At 38.6% G+C, this 25,237-nt stretch overlaps 1 protein-coding gene across 1 annotated transcript; it reads left to right on the forward strand.

Moving 5' to 3' along the window:
• The first annotated feature begins 2,821 nt into the window (after positions 1 to 2,821).
• LOC107551060 (fibronectin-like) lies at positions 2,822 to 25,237 on the forward strand. The gene is made up of 39 exons (XM_016232549.1): positions 2,822 to 3,129; positions 3,339 to 3,464; positions 3,644 to 3,781; positions 3,882 to 4,013; positions 4,508 to 4,645; positions 4,922 to 5,080; positions 6,279 to 6,476; positions 6,588 to 6,770; positions 7,308 to 7,484; positions 8,369 to 8,512; positions 8,805 to 8,824; positions 10,580 to 10,618; positions 10,752 to 11,064; positions 11,282 to 11,545; positions 11,660 to 11,754; positions 11,933 to 12,101; positions 12,240 to 12,326; positions 13,347 to 13,538; positions 14,013 to 14,285; positions 14,895 to 15,086; positions 15,191 to 15,280; positions 15,363 to 15,629; positions 15,723 to 15,839; positions 17,334 to 17,498; positions 17,656 to 17,811; positions 17,925 to 18,038; positions 18,752 to 19,021; positions 19,537 to 19,724; positions 20,133 to 20,220; positions 20,320 to 20,499; positions 20,608 to 20,697; positions 20,774 to 20,962; positions 21,067 to 21,156; positions 21,996 to 22,450; positions 23,860 to 23,998; positions 24,082 to 24,249; positions 24,624 to 24,749; positions 24,837 to 24,943; positions 25,100 to 25,237. Exons 1-39 carry the CDS (start codon positions 3,000 to 3,002, stop codon positions 25,235 to 25,237), a joined length of 6,306 nt encoding a protein of 2,101 aa, XP_016088035.1. The 5' UTR covers positions 2,822 to 2,999.

Here is a 25,237-nt window from a genome sequence, read left to right on the forward strand (position 1 = left end):
TTTTGTTTTATATGTATTTGTATTTAGTGCAACTTATATACAAATATATACAGTGTATATTTATATAAAAGCAAAAAAACAAAAACCAAGCAAATGTGATGTTTATAGAATGATTTTTTCAAGTGTGTGTCAATATAAATAAGAGGGCTTATTTACTTACAAAAAGGGCATTTTTTACATGATTCTACAGTGAAATTCCAGCAATACTTTTATTCAGCAAGGTTGTATTAAATTCGTCAAAAGTGATATAGACATTTTATATTGTTACTTATTTTTATTTCAAATAAATGCTGTTCTCTTAAAGTAATCATACAATAATGCTGAAAAATGTATCACAGTTTCCACAAAAATACAGTCACATCAGCATATCAGAATGATTTCTGAAGAGTCATGCGTCACTGTAGACTGAAGTAATGATGCTGAAAATTCAGCTTTTAATAATTCTAAAATATATTCAAATAGAAAACACTTATTTGAAATTGTAAAAATATTTCACAATATTACCAATTTTACTGTATTTTTGATCAAATATATGCAGTCATGGCGAGTGTAAGCCTTATTTAAAAAATATGACAATCTTACTGAACCCAAACTTTTGAATGGTTGTGAACTTTTTGACCATATAGGTAACATGCACTTTTAATCTAATTATCAAATTATAATAGTAGATTTGTTTAAAAAAAAAAATTCCATTAAAATGACTTTTATCTGTAAAAACTAAAAAAAAGTTGTGTTTTGTTTACTGTGTCTTAGAAACAGAACCATTATCTCTCTATCCACTACTCCTGGTTAGTTTTATTTGAAAACTTAACCTTCCTGAACACATCTGTCAACTGTCAGCATTTTCATGGACTATGGTTGTTTCTGGAATATTGTCATGCAGCTATGCACAAAAACACTGAGTCAACCATTGAGTCATCGCAAATGCAGCCAGATGTGCTCGCATATCCAGACCTTTGTTAGAGGAGTCAGATCTCCTGGATTCACTCTTGTGAACTCTTGGAGTGCGTTCACCTCCATGATGCAGCAGCTTTAGGCTCAATCTCTGAAACCTCTCTACTTTCCACAAAAATCCCCAAACAAGAACAACATTTGCCACCCACTACTGTCAGTGGTTTCAGAGAGAAACCAGAGCACAGGAAGACCAACCTCAACATGTGCTCATAAACAGACACATTTTTGGAAAATCAAAACTGATTCACACAGACCATGCACCTCATTGATTACAAGATGGGCTGCTTTGAGAAACCACGAGAACAACGTGTTGAGAGCGTCATCTGAATTCAAAGCAGAAAACTGGATTAACTGAGATGTTTAAAGAGTAAAATGTCGTTAAAACTTTGTGGACAGAAGTCTTTATAAGCCCATTAAGAGAGATATTTTGCATATCAGCTCATAAGCATAGATTACACTCATCTTGGTGGAGGGTAAAGAGCGACTGCGGAGGGAGCAGTGGGGAGACGTAGAATAAAGCATGAATCAAACCAAACATCTGGCCTGGAGATCACTGAATCATCTGTTAAGCGACAATCTGTCTCTTCTCATCAGATGAAGAATTGAACTACATGGTGGTATGATTATTACAAACACAGAAAGCTCAGAAAGCGTTTTTTTTTAGTCTGATGATGTTTAAATGGGAGTTCTGTCAGTACCGCAGCCTCCATTCATATAGAGAGAGGAGTATAGTTTTAAAATGAGAGGGTGCTGACATTTCCATGAATGACCTGCAAGATAGTCTTAAAGATAAGGCATACAGACAGAAGTAGATCCATCAAGCTGTAACAGAAAAAAAAACAGTTTCACAGTAGAAACACAACACATGCCAGCAACTGAGACTATGAACTTAATTTCAGCAACAGTTTTGACCTGGAAAAAATTTAAATATTAAATCACAGCAAGGTCACTGCTAACTGACACCATTATTATCACGTTTGGAACATATTTAACGATACAATCTCAATTTTTTTTAAAGTGTGTAACATTTTTTTTTTTTTAAAGTTTAGTACAAATAAAATAATGAGCCTAATGTTTTTTTCTATATTACTGACAACATATCGAAGATTCAGTCTTGCTGGAAAGACATTTATAAAAGGTCAAAGCGGCTGCACTAGGCCTTTATATATGCATTTGCAGGTATTCTACAAGTAGTCCATGAGATGTTCCAGGGTCTTGAAACTTTAGAGAGTATCAGATGGTTGCCTTTAGAAGAACATATTCAAATTTCAGCCTCTTGGCTTGCTTGAAGGACTACTAAACTAAGCTAAAGCCAAGAAAGTCATAGCAATTTATTTGTCTTTTATTTCCTACTTACATCTGTCTTATGAGTCCTCTTTCAATCTTTATTTCTTTCTAAGGGTGGCAGTAAAATGAGAATGACTTTATTTTACCACCAGGGAAGTGTTATTAAAGTTAAGAGTTGTATAATTGGTTTCAGATGGATGCAGCGCCCAGAACCATCTGTTAATGGGACATGGGACATTTTTTTGCACTCCAAATGTAGCATGATCTCTATTAGATTAGTAGTCACAGGCTTTCTTAAACTGACAGATTTGGGTAATTACTGAACACTGGTGTATTGGATTAGAGGCACAACAATATTTATGAAACAAAACGTGACTGCACTGGCAGTGGTTGTTTGCAAGTGTTAGCTTTGAATTAATTATTAGCCTAAACTTTGATCGCAAAAAGCGAGCTTCAGATTGGGTCTGTCTGTGTGGCTCTCCTCCGCGTGTGCAGGGGTAGATCCTCCTCCAGGGCGGAATGTGGAGGTCAAATAAAAGCGCTCCGCATGTCTGAGCTCTCCACAGAGGTGCGTGCAATAGCAGGAGGGGCAGGACGCACAGGGAGAGAAACGCACAGAGAGGGAACCTGGAGACTTGAAGAGGCTGTGGTGAATCTGAATCCCTCAGCCACTGGACTGCTGCGTCTCCTCGAGCCTCCATTGCTAGGAAAGGAAGGTTTAACTCTCGGTATACTTGTGTTTCATCTCACCTGTAAAAATGACCGGTGGCCCGTTGGGCACGGCGTTGGCAGTGGCTTTGCTCGCCTGCACTGTGCAGTGTATGCCGAAAGGAACGGGGAAACATAGGAGACAAGCTCAGGAACACTTGGTGTCATCCGTGTCCCAAGGTATGCGATTGTCCATGTGTTCGTTTTTGTTTTGATCCTTTGATACGGTAAATTTAGTAGCGTATTTTTGGTTTTACGCACGCAGGTTGTTAATTAAACGCTGGAAAATGTACATTAGGGATCCTCTTTTTCTTCTTTGTGTGATCGAGGTTTATGTAGAGAAGGGTTCTAAAATATTGCTCAGAAGGGTTCGGTTGTGTCCTCTGCAGATGACTGTGTTGAGAATGGTCAGCTTTATGGAGTTGGAGAGCAGTGGGAGCGCAGTTATCTGGGCAGCACACTGCTCTGCACTTGTCATGGAGTTTCTGCTATAAAGTGTAAATCAAAGCCTGATGGTGAGTCCTCTTACATTGGTTTTGTCCCTTGGAGTACTGGGATGAATATTTCCTAACTTGGTTAAATTAATAACCATTTATATGCATGTAAACGTATATTGCATTTGACCAGTTTAAGTTTGTTGTGTTAAGTGTTAACTCTGAATAGTATGAAGAACAAAGTCCATGTCTGTTCCCAGCTGAGGAAACCTGCTATGATAAAGTAAATGATCGCTCCTATCGGGTTGGAGAGACTTATGAGAGGCCCAAGGATGGGATGATCTGGGACTGTACTTGCATTGGCTCTGGCCGAGGGAAAATCAGCTGCACCATTGCGAGTGGGTAGACTGGAACTTTCCTTCACTTTACGTAATGGCACTTTGGAAATTACGCTTTTTGGAGTTGTGCTGCTGTTTACCTACTTGGCCTCTGTTGTAGACCGCTGTCATGAGGGAGGGCACTCCTACAAAATTGGAGACACATGGAGGAGACCCCATGACACTGGAGACTACATGCTGGAGTGCATCTGTTTGGGAAATGGGAAAGGAGAGTGGACCTGCAAACCTGTTGGTGAGTTTGAGCATTTAAGGAACCAGGAATTTTGTGGCTTTTTGTCTGTGTGTTTGCTATGATAGTATACTTTAGCAAAACATTAGGAAATTTAATTTTTAGCCAATATACACAATTTAAAACGGACCAAAACTATATCATGCACTACAGAGTTTTGTCCAGTCAAATGCTTTCTAGAATAAGAATGTCCCTTCCCTTAATACCAACTGTAACCTGCTAGTATCAAGTCATGGTTCATGGCTTTGTCGCAAACAATCAGCTATTTTGTTTTTAATGGGGTTGATCCCTCCAATATGTCCCACACAAATTTCCTGTTTCAATACGAAATATGTTGTGACAGGCAAGAAACTGCAATCATCAAGCGATTTAATGAGCTCTTTAAATGAAATATAGTGGTTTTGGACATGATGGAAAGGAACTGAGATACATCATACAAGTAATAGTATTAACATCATCATATTATTAAAACCATTTTTTTTTCTTTTTCTTGATAGCGGAGCGCTGTTATGACAATGCAGCTGGCACATCCTACATGGTTGGTGAGACCTGGGAGAAACCCTACCAAGGCTGGATGATCGTGGACTGCACCTGCCTAGGAGAAGGAAGTGGACGTATTACATGCACATCCAGAAGTAAGAACTCCATGCTTTTTAGAATAATGGAACAGTCCAAAGCGCACAAAACTCCCTTTCCCAATCTCCCATCTGTCCAACTGGATTTCACTTCATTTATCCACTCAAAGTGCAGTTAAACCCTCTGGCTTCAGCGCAAGGACTTTTTAACTGGCTAGAAGAGGGAAAATGTTTTACCTTACTGTGTTTTTCAAAAATTGTTTATTTAGAGGAGCTTAACCGCAACATGATTCTGATGAGAAACATCTTCTTTGTTTGTTTGTGTGTGCATCACAGATCGCTGTAATGACCAGGACACAAGCACTTCTTACCGGATTGGAGACACGTGGAGCAAGACGGATTCTCGTGGGCACGTGCTACAGTGTTTGTGTACAGGAAATGGACGTGGAGAGTGGAAATGCGAGAGACATGCGTCACTGCACACCACTAGCCTGGGTAAGAACCTCACATTTTTGTTAATTGAAATAAATGTGAATACAATATATATATTAGATGAAAACCTTAAAATGAAAAAAACTGGCAAATTAAAAAAAAATATTCAGTTAAAATTAAAAGTAAAGGTTAACTCAAAATACTGTAGTATTATATAAATATATAGTTCAGTCATGAAACTCTAGATGGCGCAGGCTAACGGGGTGTTAACGTATCTGATGATATTCAGAGAGTTAAACGACTAGGCACAAGCTGATTGGTTCATGCTGCATATGCAGCCAATGAGCTTACGGCCTTGCATTTATATGGCTGGCTGGCATTCACTTGAGATTCCTGCAGCGTACTTTTGGAGTTCTCTGAAACCCTTCACCTTCCACAGCTCCACCTGTATAGATCTGCTACGGGGTTATTTTGATATTTATATAAATATATAGATATACTGTAAATGATATTTGTGCAGCATCAGTATGTCTTAAATACTCACGGAACCGTATTGCCATATGCATTGGCAGTAGCAAGTTCCTGTACTTGCTTGCAGCAGCAGCAATAATCTACAACTACAGCAATAACCAATAGCAGCAGCAATTGAGCAGCAGCGTAGCAGATCTGTTCCGCCAAGACCAAATACATTAACATTGTCATATCCATCACCATGCTAAAATGTTCCGAGAGTTGTCATAATTGAAATACAAAAGTATCACTGACCTAAAGATAAAAAATTCTGTCATTATTTGCTTACTCTCATGTATTTCCAAGCCCTTGCTGTATTTTTGGAGAATTATCACACAGCCAATTTTCATGTGACAGTTCATAGTGACCACATCTGTCAAGCGCCAACCCCCCCACTAAAAACAAGTCTGTATTAATGTGAACAGTGCCCTCTATAACAAGGCTTTTGAAATAATACAATTGCTTTGTGCAAGAGGCAGAAATCATTATTAACTGATGATCTTCCCATTAACAGAATATGAGTGGCTCAGGTTAGCGTCAACGTCTCATGACTGAATATCATGATGTCCAATCTATTTCATTTGAGAACTGTATATCTTTATTTTTAGCTAAAATGATCTTGATATAAATCAATTTTAATCATTTTAAGACTATTTGGGGTGTGCCTGGATGTTTTTAGAGGCCCCCTAGTGGGCCCTGGCAGACTGGTTGAGGCAAAATATGTATCCTCATGTGTTATTTTGTGCACTAGGTACTGGGTCTCGTGTGGTGACCAATGTCCAGCCTGCAGTGTACCAGCCACAGGCGGTGCCTGAACACCCCACTGAGGGATCCTGTCTGACAGACGCAGGTGTTTCCTACACCCTGGGCATGCGCTGGATCAAGACCCAGGGCAGCAAACAGATGTTGTGTACCTGCTTGGGGAACGGTGTCAGCTGTGAAGAGCCAGGTTCGTGTCTCGATTTATCACGTTTATGTCATTGTTGATAAAATGATCAGTGTTCATTTAGATTGAATGCTGTGCTTGTGCTTGTGTCTGTGTGTGTGTGTGTGTGCGCAGAGAACCAGTTCCAGGTGTATGGTGGGAGCTCAGGTGGCCAGCCATGTGCGTTTCCTTTTGTGTTCATGGGGAAAACGTTCTATTCCTGCACGTCTGAGGGACGCAGTGATGGGCAGCTCTGGTGCAGCACCTCATCCGACTTTGAGAAAGACTACAAGTACTCCTTCTGTACCAGCAATAATGGTAAGTTTATATACATTCCTGAAAAAGTTTGTGGTCAGTAAAACTTTTTAATGTTTCTGAAGTCTCTTATGCTCACCAAAACGGTTTTTATTTGATCAAAAATACAGCAAAATCAGTTAAATAAAAAAATCCTGTTCTGGCAAAACTGAGTTTTCAGCATTATTACTCCAGTCTTCAGTCTCATGATCCTTCAAAAAGCATTATAATGTGCTGATTTTGTTTTCAAGAAACATTTCTTATACTTTTCAGTGTTGAAAACAGTTTAATAATTTTCAGGATTCTTTGTTGAAAAGAAAGTTTAAAAGAACAGCATTTAAAATCCACATTTTCGCAACATTATAAGTGCTTTTGCTGTCACTTTTGGTCACTTTAATGCATTCTGAATAAAGTATTAATGTACTCATCACAGTTATACTCTTGAGCAAGGCACTTAACTCCAAACCCTTTGGTGACTGTTCCTGTCATAAATTTATTGGAAGTTGAAACTTTTCCTTGAAACTGCTACTGCTTTTCATTGGTAAATATCTTCATTTTTAGTTATGGTCACAACCAGAGGGGGAAATTCCAATGGTGCACTCTGTCACTTCCCATACCTTTACAATGGCCGTAACTACACTGACTGCACTGCTGACGGCAGGAGAGATGGCATGAAATGGTGCGGCACAACTTATAACAATGACCGAGAGCAGCGGTTTGGCTTCTGTCCCATGGCAGGTAAGTGCCAGTTTTACACTAGCAATAAATGTTGGAGCCAGAGAGAAAGAGAGGGTAACATGTTAGGACTTGACAGGAGCTTGGAACATAGGAAGATGGAGAATTCTAATGTAATGAAAGCACTTTAGCCCTCTAACGGTCCTGGATCTTAATAACGTGCCTTGAGCACATCATTTTATCTTAAACATCACATTCCAGGCCCCATTCTTTTCCTTACTTTGTGCATATTAGCAAAAAGACTGAATAGATAAATTAAGTGTCATTACATGCGTCTCACAGCTTTTTCAATCAGCTTGTGCTCACTGCAAAAAATGCTTTTCTAGCTTAGATCTTTTGTCTTGTTTCCAGCCAAAATATCTATAAATTCTTAAATCAAGAATAATTTTCTAGACAAGTAAAAAGTCTTGTTTTCAGAAAAAAAAACAAGTCGAATTTAAGTTATTTCAAACAGAAAACAAGATTATTTTTCTTACCCCATTGGCAGATTATTTTGCTATTATTATTCAAGCAAAAACTCACTTCAATTCGACTTGTTTTTTCTGAAAACAAGACAATTTTTACTTGTCTAGAAAATCCTTCTTGATTTAAGAATTTTTAGATATTTTGGCTGGAAACGAGAAATGATCTAAGCTAGAAAAGCATTTTTTGCAGTGCTCTGTATGGGAGGAGATCTGATAATAGTTAAGATGAGGATGTTAACTATATGTGAAAAAAAAAAAGAAGATCACTCGGCACATATTCAGCCATATTTACATAAACACCTCCTTCTGACTGAGCTTTGATGGGTTTCTCTATCACCAGGGTGCCAGTTACAGCCAAGCAAATCCTGGGGAGTTTATTGATAGTGGTGAGATTCAGTGATCTGACATAGATTGAAACCAGAGATCAGTGCCAGGAGCCAGAGACTAGAGTGTTCTATCAGATTGGAGAGTCCTGGGACAAACCCATTCAGGGAATCCACTACAGATGTTACTGCTATGGAAATGGCATTGGAGAGTTGAGCTGCGAGCCTCAGCAGTCTTTCGCTAGTGAGTAAACAGCATCTTTTATGGGGCACATGTTCCCTCTCTCGTGCACACACAGACACACACACACACACACACACACACACAGAGTATGTGGGTCACGCTGTGTACTGCTATAAGTAGTCTTGTGGGCATGGGTGGGGAGAGGTTTGGAAGTCAAAGGCTTCCAGATGTTAACTGAGAGCAAGAGTGCCGTTTGCCGTTTCTCCCAGGTGTTTTGTTGGAGTGGCGATTAGGGTTTGCTCTTCCTTGTGATCTTTTCTTTTACAACTTTCAACAAATGCTCGTCCTCTAGGAGCGTTTGAAATCAAGGATGTTGGTTTTAAGATGCACTCATCCACACCTTGATTTGGGTGGGCCCATGCCTTGTGTTTGCCGTCTGTTCTTTTGAAGTTCTGTGGATGGAGAAAAGCACACCCAATCAACACAGCTGTCTCAATCACCCCCTACGGCCCTTTTGGCACTGTTTGTTTGTCTTTGAGTTTCTTTCGTCCTGTGCTAGGAATATGTTTGAAATTCAACCAAACTTGTTACTTTTTCTGCTTGGACAGCATCTGTAAAGTCATTTAGTGATTATGTAGTTTCCACTGTTAATGGTTGCCTCAAGCCTCCAAACTTTTGTAGAGGAAAACTGACAAGTAGGGCTGGACAGTATGATGGTAGATATGTCAATTGGTGGAGGTTCTACTACTTAAAAAAAAAAATCCAAGATTAAATGGAAAACTATAGCATAGTTTTCCAATGTAGACTGCTTTGTTGATTATAATAGGAGTGGTTTCATTTTGATGTGTTGCACCATGCTAAGCCTGGTGTTTATTTATTAATGACTTGAAATATTGGCTCATCAAGTTCTATTTATAATATGTTATTGTTTTAAGTCCTATTGTGACATTATGTAAAGTTGTTTCTGTACGGTGTTATTTGTTGGTTTGTTTTTTCCTGTGAGACACTTAATTTTTTTTGAAGAATTTAAGTCACTAGAATGTTGGAAAATTACATGATATTTTACAGGCTGAATTTATTTTAAAAATAAAAACAGTAATATTTTACAATATTATTACAATTTTAAATAACTATTTTCTATTTGAATATATTTTAAAATGTAATTTATTCCTGTGATGGCAAAGCTGATTACAAAGCAGCCATTACTCCAGTCTTCAGTGTCACATGATCCTTTAGAAATCATTCTAATATCTGATTTTGTGCTGAAGAATCATTTCTTATTAGTATCAATGTTTTGCTGGTTATTGTTTTTGTGGAAACCATAAAGCATTTTTTTCTGGATTCTTTGATGAATAAAAAGTTTAAAAGAAGAGTGTTTATTTGAAATATTAATATAAACTTTTTTTTGTAACATCATAAGTATATTTACTGTCTCTTTTGATCATTGAACAATCTTTCTGACTATACTATTTTGAACATTAGTTATACAATCTGATATAAACTAAAAATAAAAATATTAAAAAAATATTTTCTACTGCTACTGTGATAGAAAATTCCATACAATTTTGGTCCTATCGCCCATCCCTAATGACAACTACAGTGTGTTGTTTTTTTTAATCCAAGTCTTTTTTTTGTGAATTTGTGAATTACTTGTATTTATACAGAACCACAAATCTCCACTACGAGATCCGACGTGGATCTGCATGAATAAAGTTTTTCCTTTTTGTAAGAGCTTGTTGGGGTCAGAAGTGATCCCTTTGCTCAGTGGGTGGAAGCAACCCCAGAGCGATATCTCTCAGTAATGGCGGCCAGCTGTGAGAAGGCTGGGTACAGTGGGGGTGAAGCTGGTGCAGGCTGGCGGAACATAATGCAGATTAAGTGAACTTCAAGTGCTTTGTACAGACTACCCTCATGGCTGTAATTGGGAAAAATGAGGGCCAGATTGAAATCAGAAGCAATTTAGGGATATTGCCTTATGAGACTGCAAGACACTTGAAGAATAATACATTTTAAATACAGTGTTGGGAAATTTGTTGGGCAAATAATAGATATTTACCACTTCAGAAAAGTTGCTGGGGGTTTTAAACTGTTGTGATTGTATAAACAGTTTGTCTGCTGAATTTAAAGATTTATAAGTCTGAGACTGTGGTGGTCCTCATGTCTGTGGTAAGAATCTCACAGACTAGTTAAAGTTAAGCCCTTCAAAGGAAGGTCAGAATCAGGTTTTATGACTCAAGAGGTAGAAAAAGGTTTTGTTGAGGAGCAAGTGTTATGATAGCATGAAACTTTATCCATGTAGTCTGAAAAAAAAATAAAAATTGTTCTACTCACAGAGGAAGTTCCCTCTCCAACTGATCTGCAGTTCTTTGAAGTGTCTGACTCTAAGATCACAATCACTTGGACCGGACCATCCACAGTGGTGTCAGGGTACCGTGTGTCTGTGGGCGAGGTTGCTCCAGATGGGTTGGTCGAGAGGGAACTCCCCTTCCCAGTGACACAGAACGCTTATGCTGAGATCACACACCTCCAGCCTGGAACCCTCTACCGGTTCTTCATCTTTACTCTCAAATCAGGAGAAGAGAGTGAGCCGCTGGTTGGAGAGCAAGCTACAAGTGAGAAAATGACCAAAGATTATCTCTATACTGCAAAAAACTAGGCTTCTAAATCAACTTTGCATAATATATTTACAAAAAATGATACATAGCGTATAACATAACAATATAACATAATCAGATTGATAATTTCACAATACTAAACATCTTGCCTAACTGTTTCTATTATTTTTGGCAGTGTGATGCATACTAACCCTGTACATCTTTCTCTTCACAGAGCCCGACCCACCCACCGATATTCATTTCGCAAACGTTACTGAAGACAGTGCTGTAATCATCTGGTCAGCTCCTAAGGCTCAAATCACAGGTTACAGACTTTTCCTGACTGTCGAGGGCTCAAACCCCAAACAGCTGCGTATTCCTGCCCGCCTGTCTCAGTACACACTCCTCAACTTGCAGCCTGATACTGAATACACTGCCACTCTGCATGCAGAAAGAGGCACTGTGCTTAGTGAGGGATCCCTCGCCATCTTCACCACATGTGAGTTTCTTTTGTAAAAAAAAAAAAGAAAAGTTCAAAATATATTTGCTTGCTCTAAGCAAATCATATAATATAGAGTGCTAAAGCAATAGTCCTGTATTTTCTGTCTTTCAGTTCAACCCATGAGAAATGCTCCTTCCTTCAGCACTGATGTCACAGACACCTCCATCATTGTCTTCTGGACCCCTGCGCCTAAAATTGGATACAAGGTACTATTGAAACATACCAGAGCACAGCTGTAGGCGATCACTCTTTGGTTTAATGGCCGGTGTGAGACACATGTGAAAGTACTCTTGAGAAACTGACTTTTGACATTCTCTCTCTCACATTTACACACATTTCAGTCATGACCACTCACAGTGCTTAATCTCTAATTTTGCTCTGCAGTTGACTGTGAGGCCCAGCCAAGGTGGAGAAGCTCCAAAGGACATGATCTCAGAGTCTGGTAGTGTCCTCATCTCAGGTCTAACTCCTGGAGTTGAGTACACCTACAGCGTCCAGCCGGTCTTCGACGGTCTTGAGCATGGTAACCCCATCACTCGACGCGTGGTTACTCGTAAGTGTGAAGAAATGGCATTTCTCTGTCCTTATTATATTGAGCTCATTGAAGATGTGGGAGTGTGAGAGAGAAGTTTCTCACACTGTTGGTGGAGTTGTGCAGCTGTCTTATGACTGTCTGTCTCTCTGTCTACAGCTCTGTCTCCACCCACGGATCTGAACCTGGAGTCCAACCCGAACACTGGAGAGCTGACCGTTCAATGGAACGATGCTAAAATCCCAGGTTAGTACCGAGATATTCCTCATAATAGAACAAGTTCTGTTTTATATGTGCTTGTTAAACTTCAAACACAAATATACACTTCTGTTTTTCTGAAAATGTATATTTTATTTAGCATGAATACATTAAATGGATCAAAAGTGACAGTAAAGACATTTATAATATTACTATGTACTAAATATTATTATATTTTAAATAAATGCTGATCTTTTGAACTTTGTATTCATCAAAGAATCCTAAAATCTGTATAACAATTTCCACAAATATATTAAGCAGCACAATCGTTTTCAGCATTGATAATATTGAGAAATGTTTCTTGAGCAGAAAATCAGCATATTAGAATGATTTCTGAAGGATCATGTGAGACTGAAGACTGGAGCAATGATGCTGAGAATTCAGCTGTGCAATCACATGAATAAATTACAGATTAAAATATATTCAAATAGAAATCAGTTATTTTAAATTGTAATAATATTTCACAATATTAATGTTTTTACTGTGAAATAAATGCCGCTTTTGTGAGAACAAAAGACTTATTTTCAAAACTCTTACTGATCCCAAACTTTTGAACGGTAGTGTGTATATAACCCTAACCCTTATTATTATCATAAATAATATATAATATATATTTATTATATATATATAATAGTAATGAATGAATAAAAGTAATGGAAATTTCTACAGTGAATATACATATTTTCTAGTTACACTTAATTTCTAGTTTTTTAATTCATCAACAAGAAATTGATTGAGTGAATCATTCTCTTGAGTTGATTTTTCAATAAAATCGCTCAAACCAGTTCATAATGTTCCAAATACATTAATCCCAATGTTCCAGTAATTGCATACAAACAACTAGAAAGATCACTGAAAAGTCATGTAAATTCATTTGGTCTAAAAAAAAAAATGCAGGAACACTTTGTAATGGAAGTATGTTCTGTCCTTTCTCAAATGAGCTCATTTGTTCACTACGCAAATGTACTGCTTGGTCTTCCCTTGGTAACCCTTGTTCTGTTCCCACAGACATCACGGGTTACAGAGTGACCTGCACTCCCACCAAAGGGCAACAAGGGAACTCTATAGAGGAGTTTGTGAAGGCAGGACAGAACTCATGCACGCTAGAGAATCTGAGTCCAGGAGTGGAGTACAATATCAGCGTGTTTACTGTGAAGGATGACATGGAGAGTGTTCCTGTCTCCACCACTGTGACTCCGGGTAGGTATTAGAGCTTTTTGAAACACAAATCACCCCTCACCTCAATAATTTTTTTTGTCAGTAACTATGCATAAACTGGGAAAGCATGTGGATTGTAATCAGTGCAGTACTTGCTTTTAATGTCTATTGAGACATTAAATACATAGAACAGAGAGATTACTGAATACACATTGCTTTAAGAGCAATTTTCATTAAAGCATATGTTTCTGTTGTCAGCATTAATCCTAGTCAGTTGATTTTGGCAAAAAGAACATAAGAGCTCAATTTCATTTCACATTTTTGGTCAGTTTATGAAAAAATGGCATATATGAATTTGTGATACTATTCTCATATCACAAATTCCTAACACTCATCTCCATGGTTCAGTATTCACAATATGAACCAAGGATCTGTTTTCCAGTCAGATGACTTATCTCTGTCTTTCTGTGTTGTGTCTATGTCTGTGTCGGGCCTCTGGTACCTTCTCTCCTCCAGATGTGCCCAAAATAACTGACCTTAGCTTCATCAACATCACTGACTCCACTATCGGCCTCAGCTGGAGTCCTCTTAACTCCACCGCCGTTACCGGCTACCGCATTACGGTGTTGGCTGCTGGGGACAGTGTCCCAATCTTTGTTGAATTTGTGGAGCCCACCACAGGCTTTTATACTGTGCACGGTCTGGAGCCTGGTATTGATTATGACATAACCGTCACCACAGTCACAGAAAACGGAGAGAGCGAACCCATCACCATCACCCAGCAAACAGGTAAGAGTTTGTGTGTGTGTGTGTATATAACTGTACTTGTTGGGACAAAATTGCTAAACAAGGTTTCCAAGACATTAGAGACAAGTAAATCGATAACAATTTAGAATAGGGAACACATGTTTACTATTAAGAGTTTTCCCGCAATAAACTGCCAATTTGCTGCATATTAATAGTTAGTAAGGTAGTTGTTAAGTTTATGTATAGGGTGGATTAAGATATTTAAAATATGGTGATGCAGAATAAGTCATTAATACGTGCTTTATAAGTTCTAATAAACAGCCAGTATGCTAGTAATATGCATGCTAATAAGCAACTAGTTAGTAGTGGGAATTTGTCCTTAAAATAGTGTTACCAGTAAATCTGGACAGACTGTCTTTGACTACAAACCTTTTTTTCCTCTTAAGAAGTCCTCAACAATTTAAAATAATGGTTTTCTATTTTAATCTGTTTTGAAATGTAATGTATTCCTATGATGGCAAAGCTGAATTTTACACTGGTAAAACATCTGTAATAACATAATGAAATATATTATACAGAGAAATCTTTCATCAAAAAAGCAGCTTTTGACTGGAAATAAAAAGTTATTCACTTTATTCATGTCACTTTTAGCTGTCCCTGCCCCATCTGGCCTGTCATTTGGAGAAGTGACCGCAGACACTATGCTGGTGACCTGGAATGTTCCTCAGGTGCCCAAATCCTCTGATATCGACCGCTACATCATCCGCTATCATCCAGTCGATGACGACGATGACACCATTGAGCGCACTGTGGATGGAAACACAAACTACGTTGTTCTTCGCCGTAAGTGACTTATGGAAGAATTGACCCTTATTTGTTTGTGCAGTTCTGTCTTTAGTTTCTGTATTGAACACACCTTAGTAATGAGTGTCTCCGTGTGATTTTAGATCTTGTGCCCAACACGGAGTACCTGGTGAGTGTGATTTGTGTCTATGAAGAGAGAGAGAGCTCACCTGCCATTGGCACTCAGAGAACAGGTGAGTTTGTTGGCTAAAACTGTAGAAATATTAAGATTTGTGTTAAGATCTGTTTCATTGGCTGCATCCTTTTACTTCACAGTCCTCGATGCACCTGTCGGCCTGCAGTTCTCTGATGTTGGCACCAACTCCTTCACCGTACGCTGGCAGGCTCCTCAGGCCATTATCTCAGGATACCGTATCCGCTACCAAATGACCAGTGGTGGACGTGCTAAAGAGGAGAGACTGCCCCCATCAAGGAGCCATTTCACCCTCACAGGCCTGACCCCGGAGACCGAATACAGCATCAGTGTCTATGCCGTCAGCGGATCCCGCGAGAGTCTGCCTCTAACTGGAACTCAGTCTACCAGTATGCTGTTACTTCCTGCCTTTTGACTTCTCATTGCAGATCACTTTAGATCGAATTAGTACTAATTGTCTCTCATTACTTTTTCTCTGTTAGTCTCTGATGCCCCCACTGACCTGGAAGTTATATCCTCAACGCCAACCAGCATCACCGTTCGCTGGGACGCCCCCTCTGTCACTGTGAGGTACTACAGGATCACACATGGAGAGTTGGGTAGGTGATTGAATCATATCGAAATGGTGTTGACAAGTTTGTGTCACTTAAAGGGTTAGTTCACCCAAAAATGAAAATTAGGCTGTGTTTTACTCACCCCCGAGGCATCCTAGGTGTATATGACTTTCTTCTTTCAGACGAATCCAGTCGGAGTTATATTAAAAATTGTCTTTGATCTTTCAAGCTGTTTAATGCCACTCAGCGGGTGTTGCATGCATCAGTCCAAAAGAAGTTAAATAAAAAGTGCCCTTCCAAAAAAAAGTGTCTCACACGGCTCCGGGGGGTGAACAAAGGCCTCCTGTAGCGAATCGATGCATTTTTGTAAGAAAAATAACCATATTTAAAATATAATAATCAATTTAATCTAGCTTGCACTCACTGTTGAACACGGAAGCAGCTCCGAGCGGATGACGTATGAGGTCGGCTTTGCGCATGCGCCTCTCAGAAGTGACGAACACGGAAGCGCAGGGGAGAGATCAAAACAAAACAATGGTCACTAATTAGAAGTACAAAGCTGCTTCCATGTACAACTGTTGTGTGGATATTTTTCTTACAAAAATGCATCAATTCGCTACAGGAGGCCTTTGTTCACCCACCGGAGCCGTGTGAGACACTTTTTTTTGGAAGGGCACTTTTTATTTAACTTCTTTTGGACTGAAGCACTGCAACACCCGCTGACTGCAATGATAGAGCTTGGAATAGCTAGGACAATTTTTTTATATAACTCCGACTGGATTCGTCTGAAAGAAGAAAGTCATTTACACCCAGGAGGCCTCGGGGGTGAGTAAAACACAGCCTAATTTTTGGGTGAACTAACCCTTTAAGGCCTGTTCAAAAAAATTGAAAATTTGGTCTGATTTTCACATACAATGTGTCTTTTCAAAACAATGTGTAAAAAACCAGCAGATGGACTGAAAGTAAATGTAGATTGACTATCTGACAGTAGATGGTTCTTTTAGAAAAGCAGAAATTGCCCTGGTTACTCCGAGACACAAATACTACGCAAGTTTACGTCTCTGACATCCACTAGTCACAAAGAAAGGAAGTCAAACAGTATTTAAATGTTTTCTAAGAGTTGTTCAGGTTTTTGTATTTACTATGAAGTTTATCAAAAAACGGAGACTTGAGTCAAAAAACAGAAAAACAGAGTCAAAATCGGGTCTCCATTAAGACCCCAAGCAATCCTACTGGCTCAACTAACTTATAAACCATGCATTTGCTCTTACCTTACATGTATTCACAATAATCTTTAAGGTAATTATGTGTCAAATACATATTTTAAATTAATATTATGTATGTTTGGTATAACTATTTTTATGTAACAGCAGCTGCTCTGGTCATGTGACCAAAATGGTAAATTCTGTTGGTGGGCCGGCTTTATTATTTTATATTCCAGCTGTATATTCATTGAATATTCGTCTCTGTGTGAATTGATGGTCCTTTTATCATGGTTTGTTTGACATTGACTAAATTGTTCTGATCTTTCGCATCCAGGAGGTTTTGACGCTCCTCAGGAATTTTCTGTCCCCGGCTCCCAGTCTACTGCCACTATTGAAGGCCTACGTCCAGGCACCGATTACACCATTACTGTTTACGCTGTGACCGGCAGAGGGGACAGCCCTGCGTCCAGCACCCCCATTCATGTTATGCACAGAACAGGTAAATCGAGGCATCTGAGAATGTCTGGCAGGTCTTTGTTGGGTGGTTTGACAGACTTTTTACGGATTTAGGAAGACAGGATGGTGTAAAATTACAGTATATCACTCAGTTGAGAGCAAAAATGTATAAATAATGGACTTTGTTTCTTTAAACATAGATATTGAGTCTCCATCAAAGATGGAGGTGACTGACGTGAAGGACAACACTATTACTGTGCGCTGGAACCCAGCAGTGGGCCCCATCTCAGGATATCGTGTCACAGGAACTCCGCTAAATGGACAGGGTCCTGCTTTCTCTGAAGTGGTCGCTCCAGGTAATGTATATCACTCTCAATAAAAATATTGTGTTGTACCTACTTTTGAAATGAAGGAGGTAATGCTGTCAAAGTGAGAGTTGCATAGGTGTGTTTTTCACATGTAATTGCAGACCAGACTGAAATGACGTTCTATGGCCTGATGCCGACAGCGGAGTACACTGTCAGTGTGTATGCTTTGGGACAGGATGGAGAGAGCCCCCCTCTGGTCGAAACTGTAGTCACAAGTAGGTGCACAAACTTAGAGAAAGAGTTTTTTTGCTTCACAGTCTCATATAGTTTGTAAAAGTGATTGGATCCCTTGTAAAACAGAAGTACACTTTAGCATATTTTAAAAAAAAGAGTACTTATTACGGAAATAATGTACTTTAAGTAAACATTTTAGCATGTTAAATGCAATTAATAAAAAAAATGTCATAGATTCGATTTATAGTAAATGCAATTAGCTGAACATTAGAATGCTTTTAGACCCACACAATTTTAAATGTAATATCAAATAACATATTACAGTTAAAATAATAATCAAGTACTTTACATGTGCTTTAATGTCAACACATCAAAAAAGTACTTCTTTAATGCATAAACAATGATTTAAAATGTACTTAAAATTTTTTATTTGACATTATCACAAAGTGTGCATTTTAAATGTGTACTTAAGTGTGTTAAGTCATAAAAGTGTAAGTTCACTTAAGTGGCCTTTTATTTCATTAATATCATTATTAATTTGCAAGTACAGTTTTATAAAATGTACTTTTAATATACTACTGTAAGAGTACATTCAATACAGTTAAGTTTACTTTTTCACAAGGGGTGTTAAAGACGTATGAAAGTATCACTGTTAATTCATCCATTTGTAAATATTCTAAAATATTGCAGATGTAATGACATCAGGTTTAATTGAAACCGATTCATTCATAGTTTCAAATATTTCTTTCTCTAGCGGTGGATAAACCCAAAGATCTGTCCTTCACTGACGTGGACTCAACATCCATGCGTATCTCCTGGGAGAGTCCTGATGGAGTGGTCTCCTCTTACAGAGTGTTGTACTACAGTCCAGAGGAGGGGGAGAGAGAGCTGTTCCCTGCCCCACGTGGAGATGATGAGTCTGCAGTGCTGCATGGCCTCAGACCGGGCACAGAATACACTGTTAAAGTCATCGCACTGCATGACCGGACCCCCAGCACTCCACTGGTGGGCACTCAGACAACAGGTATTACTTTAAACAGCTGCTCTTCTACTATTTAAGATCAGATCTACCAAAATGCAGTTTTTCTAACTATAATGATTTAATATTATACTATTTTAATTTATTATATAAAAAACATAAATTAATTATAAATGCTGTTTGTTATTTACTCAGTCCTCGCTATAAAACTTTGATGCATAAGTTCTGCACTGAATGAAACCTAAAATCATTAAATTAATGAGAAGTGTGCTTTTATTTTTCCAAGCAACTTGTAAAAAAAATGTAGTGTTTATTATTGTATATACTATTATTCACAATATTACTGTTTACCGTATTTTTACTGTAATTTAAAGTAACTGAACTTTAGTAGCCACCTAGCAATCACCCAGAACACAGCAACATACTAAACACCAAAAACAATATCCTGGCAACCATTACAGCATCCCAGTATTGTGGTAGTGAGTCTCATGTTCTTTAGAACATGTTAAAATCTGGTAATATACTTAATGTTTCTTTAATGTTCTCTTTTCCCCCTGTAGCTATTCCTGGGCCCACAAGTCTGCACTTCTCCCAAGTGGGTCCAACATCCTTCACTGTCTCCTGGTCTTCTTCTGACGTCAGGCTAACCGGTTACCGCGTGGCCATCACCCCCAAGAGCAAGAATGGACCCACTAAAGAGGACAACATCTCCCCTGACTCGACTGAGTTCCACGCCACTGGACTCATGGTGAATAAATCTCACACTTGCAGAAGTTCATTCTCTCAAAACGTTAACCTTACTGATATTAGACATAATGTGGAACAAACTACTTATGTTCTACGTTACATGCTATGCTTTCATGCTTTTCATGCCAAAAAGTCCTTAAAAACAGCACTGAGTGGTTTCATGGAAAAATCTCTATCGAAACAGCTGTTCCTCTGGTTTTGAGGCATTTATTTCTTGATTTTAGTTGTGATTGTGGGTTACTGGTAGTCAGAGAGCAATGCTAATCTCCATCAGGCAAAGCTCATATTGTACATCAACCTTGTCATTTTGGTCAGTGGGTAGATCAAAGATTAAAGCCTGTACCAGATTGTTTCAGAAAATTATATGGTATTTTGTGAAGCACATTTTCAAGGCTTTGTGTGTTTATAGCCTGGCACTGATTATGAAGTGGAGGTTTACGGTGTGAAGAACTCTCTGACCAGCCGTCGTGTCAAGGGAGAAGTCACAACACCTGACAGTAAGCCACCTTCCCTAAAACGTCTCTGAATTTACACTTGCATTCTCCACCAATTTGCTGTGTTCTGGCCAAAACTCAATCTAGATCTCATTTTCCCAGACATCAGTCCACCTCGACGTGTCCGTATATCCAATGTGAAGGACTCCTCCATCACTCTCACCTGGCGCTCTAAGACTGAGTCCATCTCTGGCTTCCTGGTAGAAGCCACACCCACCATGGGCGGCCATAACCCTATCCAGAGAACCATTGAACCTGATTCACGCACCTACACCATTACTGGTACAACACAACACCGATGTAGCTCATATTACAGGGTGTGACATATGCTTGGTAAATATTTCTTTTGAAACTGTGATTGTTTCGATCATATGATTCTACGTTCTATAGGTCTGGAGCCAGGAACCACTTATAAGATCAATATCTATACTCTGAATGGAAGTGCACGTAGTGAGCCTTTCACCCTTACAGCTACTACAGGTACAACATAACATAACATAACATAACATAACATAACAGGGTTATTTATATTTAAATTATTTAATAATTTTTTCAGCGAAACCAGTTATCAGCCCACCCACAAACCTCCATTTCACCTCTCTGACTCCTACTTCAATCTCCTTTACCTGGGAGCCTCCACGAAGCTCTATCACAGGATACTACGTGACCTATGAAGAGGCTGGAGACATTCCTAAAGAGTTGACCCCTCGACCTCAGGCTGGCAGGACCTTCGCTTTCATCTCTGGTACTGCTCTTTCCCAGTTTATGACTTTCATAATGTTATACCTTTTTGTCTCCCATTATTTATACTTAGTTTTTTATGAACCTTTTTGTGGTCTATACTTGCAGGTTTGAAACAAGATACTGAATATGTTATCAAGATCGTGGCATTAAATAACGCTCAGAGAAGCATTCCACTGATTGGAAAGGCAAAAACTCGTAAGTACTTTTGTTAACTTTTCTTTTACACTACTCTTTATGTGTTTGGGGTCAGTAAGATTTTTTTAATGTTATTAAAATAAGTCTCTAATACTCACCAAGGCTGCTTTTATTTGATCAAAAATAAATGAGAAATGGTCATATTGTGAAATTTTACCATTTTAAATTATATTTTAGAAAATATTTTATTCCTGTGATGCCAAATCTGAAATTTCAGCATCATCACTTCAGTCTTCGTTGCCACATGATCCTTCAGAAATCATTCTAATATGCAGAGTTGCTGCTCAAGAAACATTTCTTATTATCAGTGTTGAAAACCGTTGTGCTGCTCATTATTTTGGTGGAAATAGTGAGAGGTTTATTTAAGGATTCTTTGAATCTTTCAAAAGAACAGCCTTTGTTTGAAATCTTTCATAACATTATATGTTGTGATACATTTGATCAATTTAATGCGTCCTTGCCAAATAAAAGTAGTAATTTATTTTTACCCCCAAACTTTGGAACTGTAGTGTACTTCCACATCTACATGTTGAAATGAATATTTTAAGTAGTTTGGTGGTACTATTTGCACTCAAACTGTTATTATAATACATTTTATGATGATATTTAATAAAGCTATTAATACATATAGTACATATTACCAGCCTTGCTATGTGATGTGATGTTATATGATATGTGCTGCTCCTTTTTTAAAAGATTTTAATTCAAAAGAAATAAATGCAAGGCTAGTCTAAGCAAAGCACAATTAATTAAATGCGCTGTACATTGCCCTGTGCTGGCAACATATGCTATTGCATTATTTTGCTCAGTTGCTTGCCCCAACACAATTTTCCTGCTAGAACTGGAAAGTCACCAGCTGCCCCCGCAGCTCCCCGACCCCAGCCGGCCCAGCCATGACATCCTGGATGTGCCAGAGGACAACGACCACTTCAACAACCATGTGCATATGCTGGGGCCAAACAGACACAACACACCGGGGCAGCAGGGCCAACACATCTACACTGAATATCAGAGCTACAACCTGGGCAATAACGGCCAGCAGCCTCATCCCCCTAGCCACCGCGAGCCCCTGGTATACATCCCCCTGCCAGGAGCAGATGGCCAGAGAGTGCCAGTGGTGCAGGTGAGCGAGGGACCTGAACCTGGCTTCCCCTTCAGTGGTCTTTACAATGAGACAAACCTGCCCCAGGAAGCTCAGACCCAGACCACAATCATGTGGCAGCCTGTACCACACACCTCAGAGTATGTGGTGTCATGCAGTCCCATTACAGAGATTAATGAGAAGAGCTTCCAGGTGAGTAAACAATCCTATCTGATATTGAAAGTCCTGTAATTAAATACTAGTGCTGTCAATCAGTTAAAACATTAAAAAGAAAAATCTAATTATTCAATTAATTGCATATATCAATAGTTACTGGTAATGCACCTGAATCAAGAAAATGTAAAACATTACTGTACATTATTGAATGAACATTAAAAAGTTGATCTAGGCCATGTGTATATGGGCATTTCAGGGTACTTGATTAAATGCATTAACTTATATAAATAATTTATTATGAAATAAATTATTAAAATAAAGTATTTGGTAACACTTTACTTGAAGGGGTGTGCATAAGACTGACATGACACCTTCATAATCATGACATGACACATGTCATGAATATGAAGGAGGTTTTATGCATGTTTATGACAAGTGTCATTAGCTCAGTTATGTCATTTTTAATGCAAATATGACATTATTTGACCTAACCCTACCCCTACCCTTACCCCTAACCATAGCCCATAACAAAGACATCTCAAACAATGTCATCTTTGCATTAAAAATTACATAACTGAGCGAATGACACTTAATGACAGTTGTCATAAACATGCATAAAAACCCTTCATATTCATGACATGTGTCATGTCATGATTATGAAGGTGTCATGTCAGTCTTATGCACACCCCTTCAAGTAAAGTGTAACCAAGTATTTTATCTACACACTACAGTTTAAATGTTAAGGGATGGTAAAAGTTTTTAATGTTTTTGAAAACTATTTCATACTGCATTTATTTGATCAAAATACAGTTAAAACCGTAATATTGTGATGTACTACTACTATTTAAAATACCTGTTTTCTTTTTTTATTTTAAAATTTAATTTAATATGCTGATCTGGTACTCAAGAAATGTTCTTTGGAACCCATAATGCTTTTTGTTTCATGTTCCTTTGATAAATAGGAAATTGAAAAGAACAGCTTTTATTTGAAATAGAACTCTTTTGTAACATTATAAATGTTTACTGTCACTTTTGATCAGCTTAATGCATCCTTGCTGAATAAAAATGTATATAAAAAAACCGTACTGATCCTGATGCAAGCCTCTAAATCAAGAGAATTTAATATTTTACTGTACGTTATTGTGGTAGAAAGTAAATTTCTGAATGGGAATTAAAGAGTTGGTTTGATCCGGGTGCAGATGGACATTTCAGGGTGTAAAATTAAATGCAATGATTATATAATGAAACAAATACACAGGGGAAAAAAGCTTACACTTTTAGCATAAAAACTAAAGTAAAGTGCAAATTTGCCTGTTTGGTTCTATATGATGTAGCTTCTAGCTATTGATGTTTTTTTTTTTTTTTGTAGTATGATATTATCAGTGATTTATTAGTTAATACACTCTCTCTCTCTCTCTCTCTCTCTCTCTCTCTCTCTCCTTCAGATGCGTCTGCCTGGTACGTCCACTAGTGCTACACTGATCGGTCTCACCTCTGGTGCCTCCTATCATGTTCTTGTGGAGTCTGTCAACGGAGACCAAAAACAGAAAATCCTGGATGATGTTGTGACTGTCGGAAACAGTGGTAAATCATCCCTAACCCAAACAAATTTGTAACCATATTTCAAGAGCTTAACATGCTTGTTCCTGACTCCTCATATTCTGTAGTTCCAGAGACTGGAGTGGTTCCCACAGGCAGGGATGTGTGCTATGACACATTCACCGCCACCTACCATGAGGTGGGCGCAGAATGGGAGCGCATGTCCGAGACGGGCTTTAAACTCTGGTGCAAGTGCCTTGGCCTCGGCAGTGGTCATTTCAGATGTGATTCATCCAGTGAGTGAATGAGCAGTGCTGCTACATGCTAAACACCACACCTCATTGTAGCATGGGTGACCGTTTGGCAGTTAAAGACAGGTCATGTTTCATATTTTATTTCTACACTTGAGTACACTTGCCCATGCTAGCTTTTCCTGACATGTTTGTCGAGGTTATCAAACATGGCAGCCAGAGATGAGGTGGCTCGTGTCTCAGATTTGTATTGTCAGCCTTTAACCAGACGATATTAAACTCTGAGATAAGCTTATTTTGTGCAATAACCACTGTATGAATGTGTGTGAAGGATGAATTCACTGGAAACTCTAAGATGTCTTTCTCTAGACACATTTGAAGGTTTATGTACTAACCAACAAGCGTCTTTAAATCTACAGAGTGGTGCCATGATAATGGCCACAACTACCGAATTGGTGAGAAGTGGGACCGTCATGCTGAGAACAGTCACATGATGAGCTGCACCTGTCTGGGCAACGGGAAAGGAGAGTTTAAGTGTGAACCCCGTAAGCAGAGTTTTTCAACAGTTGAGTCTATGCAGTTTTTAACATTTAATGGTTGGTTGGTTGTTTGATGTTCATTGTCTGCTGTAGTTGAATCCACCTGTTATGATGATGGGAAGCTGTACCAGGTGGGCAACCAGTGGCAGAAGGAATATCTTGGAGCAATTTGCACATGTACCTGCTATGGAGGACAACAGGTAACACTAGGTTTTATGTTTTCTTTATATTTTGGTTTGTTTTTACATATGAAGGACTTTCTCTCTCTCTCTCTCTCTCTCTCTCTCTCTCTATATATATATATATATATATATATATATATATATAGAATGTTCAAAACCATGCGCTCTCTCCAGGGATGGCGCTGTGAGAACTGTCGTCGTCCTGGTCCTGGTGCTGACGTTGACGTGGACCTCATTCAGCCTCTAGTGCGCACTGATGCTTACGACCGCTACAGAGAGAACGCCCTACGCAAACTGGTGAGTCTTTTATAG

The sequence above is a fragment of the Sinocyclocheilus grahami genome, unplaced genomic scaffold, assembly GCF_001515645.1.
Source record: "Sinocyclocheilus grahami isolate Dianchi unplaced genomic scaffold, SAMN03320097.WGS_v1.1 scaffold413.1, whole genome shotgun sequence".
In the NCBI taxonomy this organism is placed as follows: domain Eukaryota; kingdom Metazoa; phylum Chordata; class Actinopteri; order Cypriniformes; family Cyprinidae; genus Sinocyclocheilus; species Sinocyclocheilus grahami.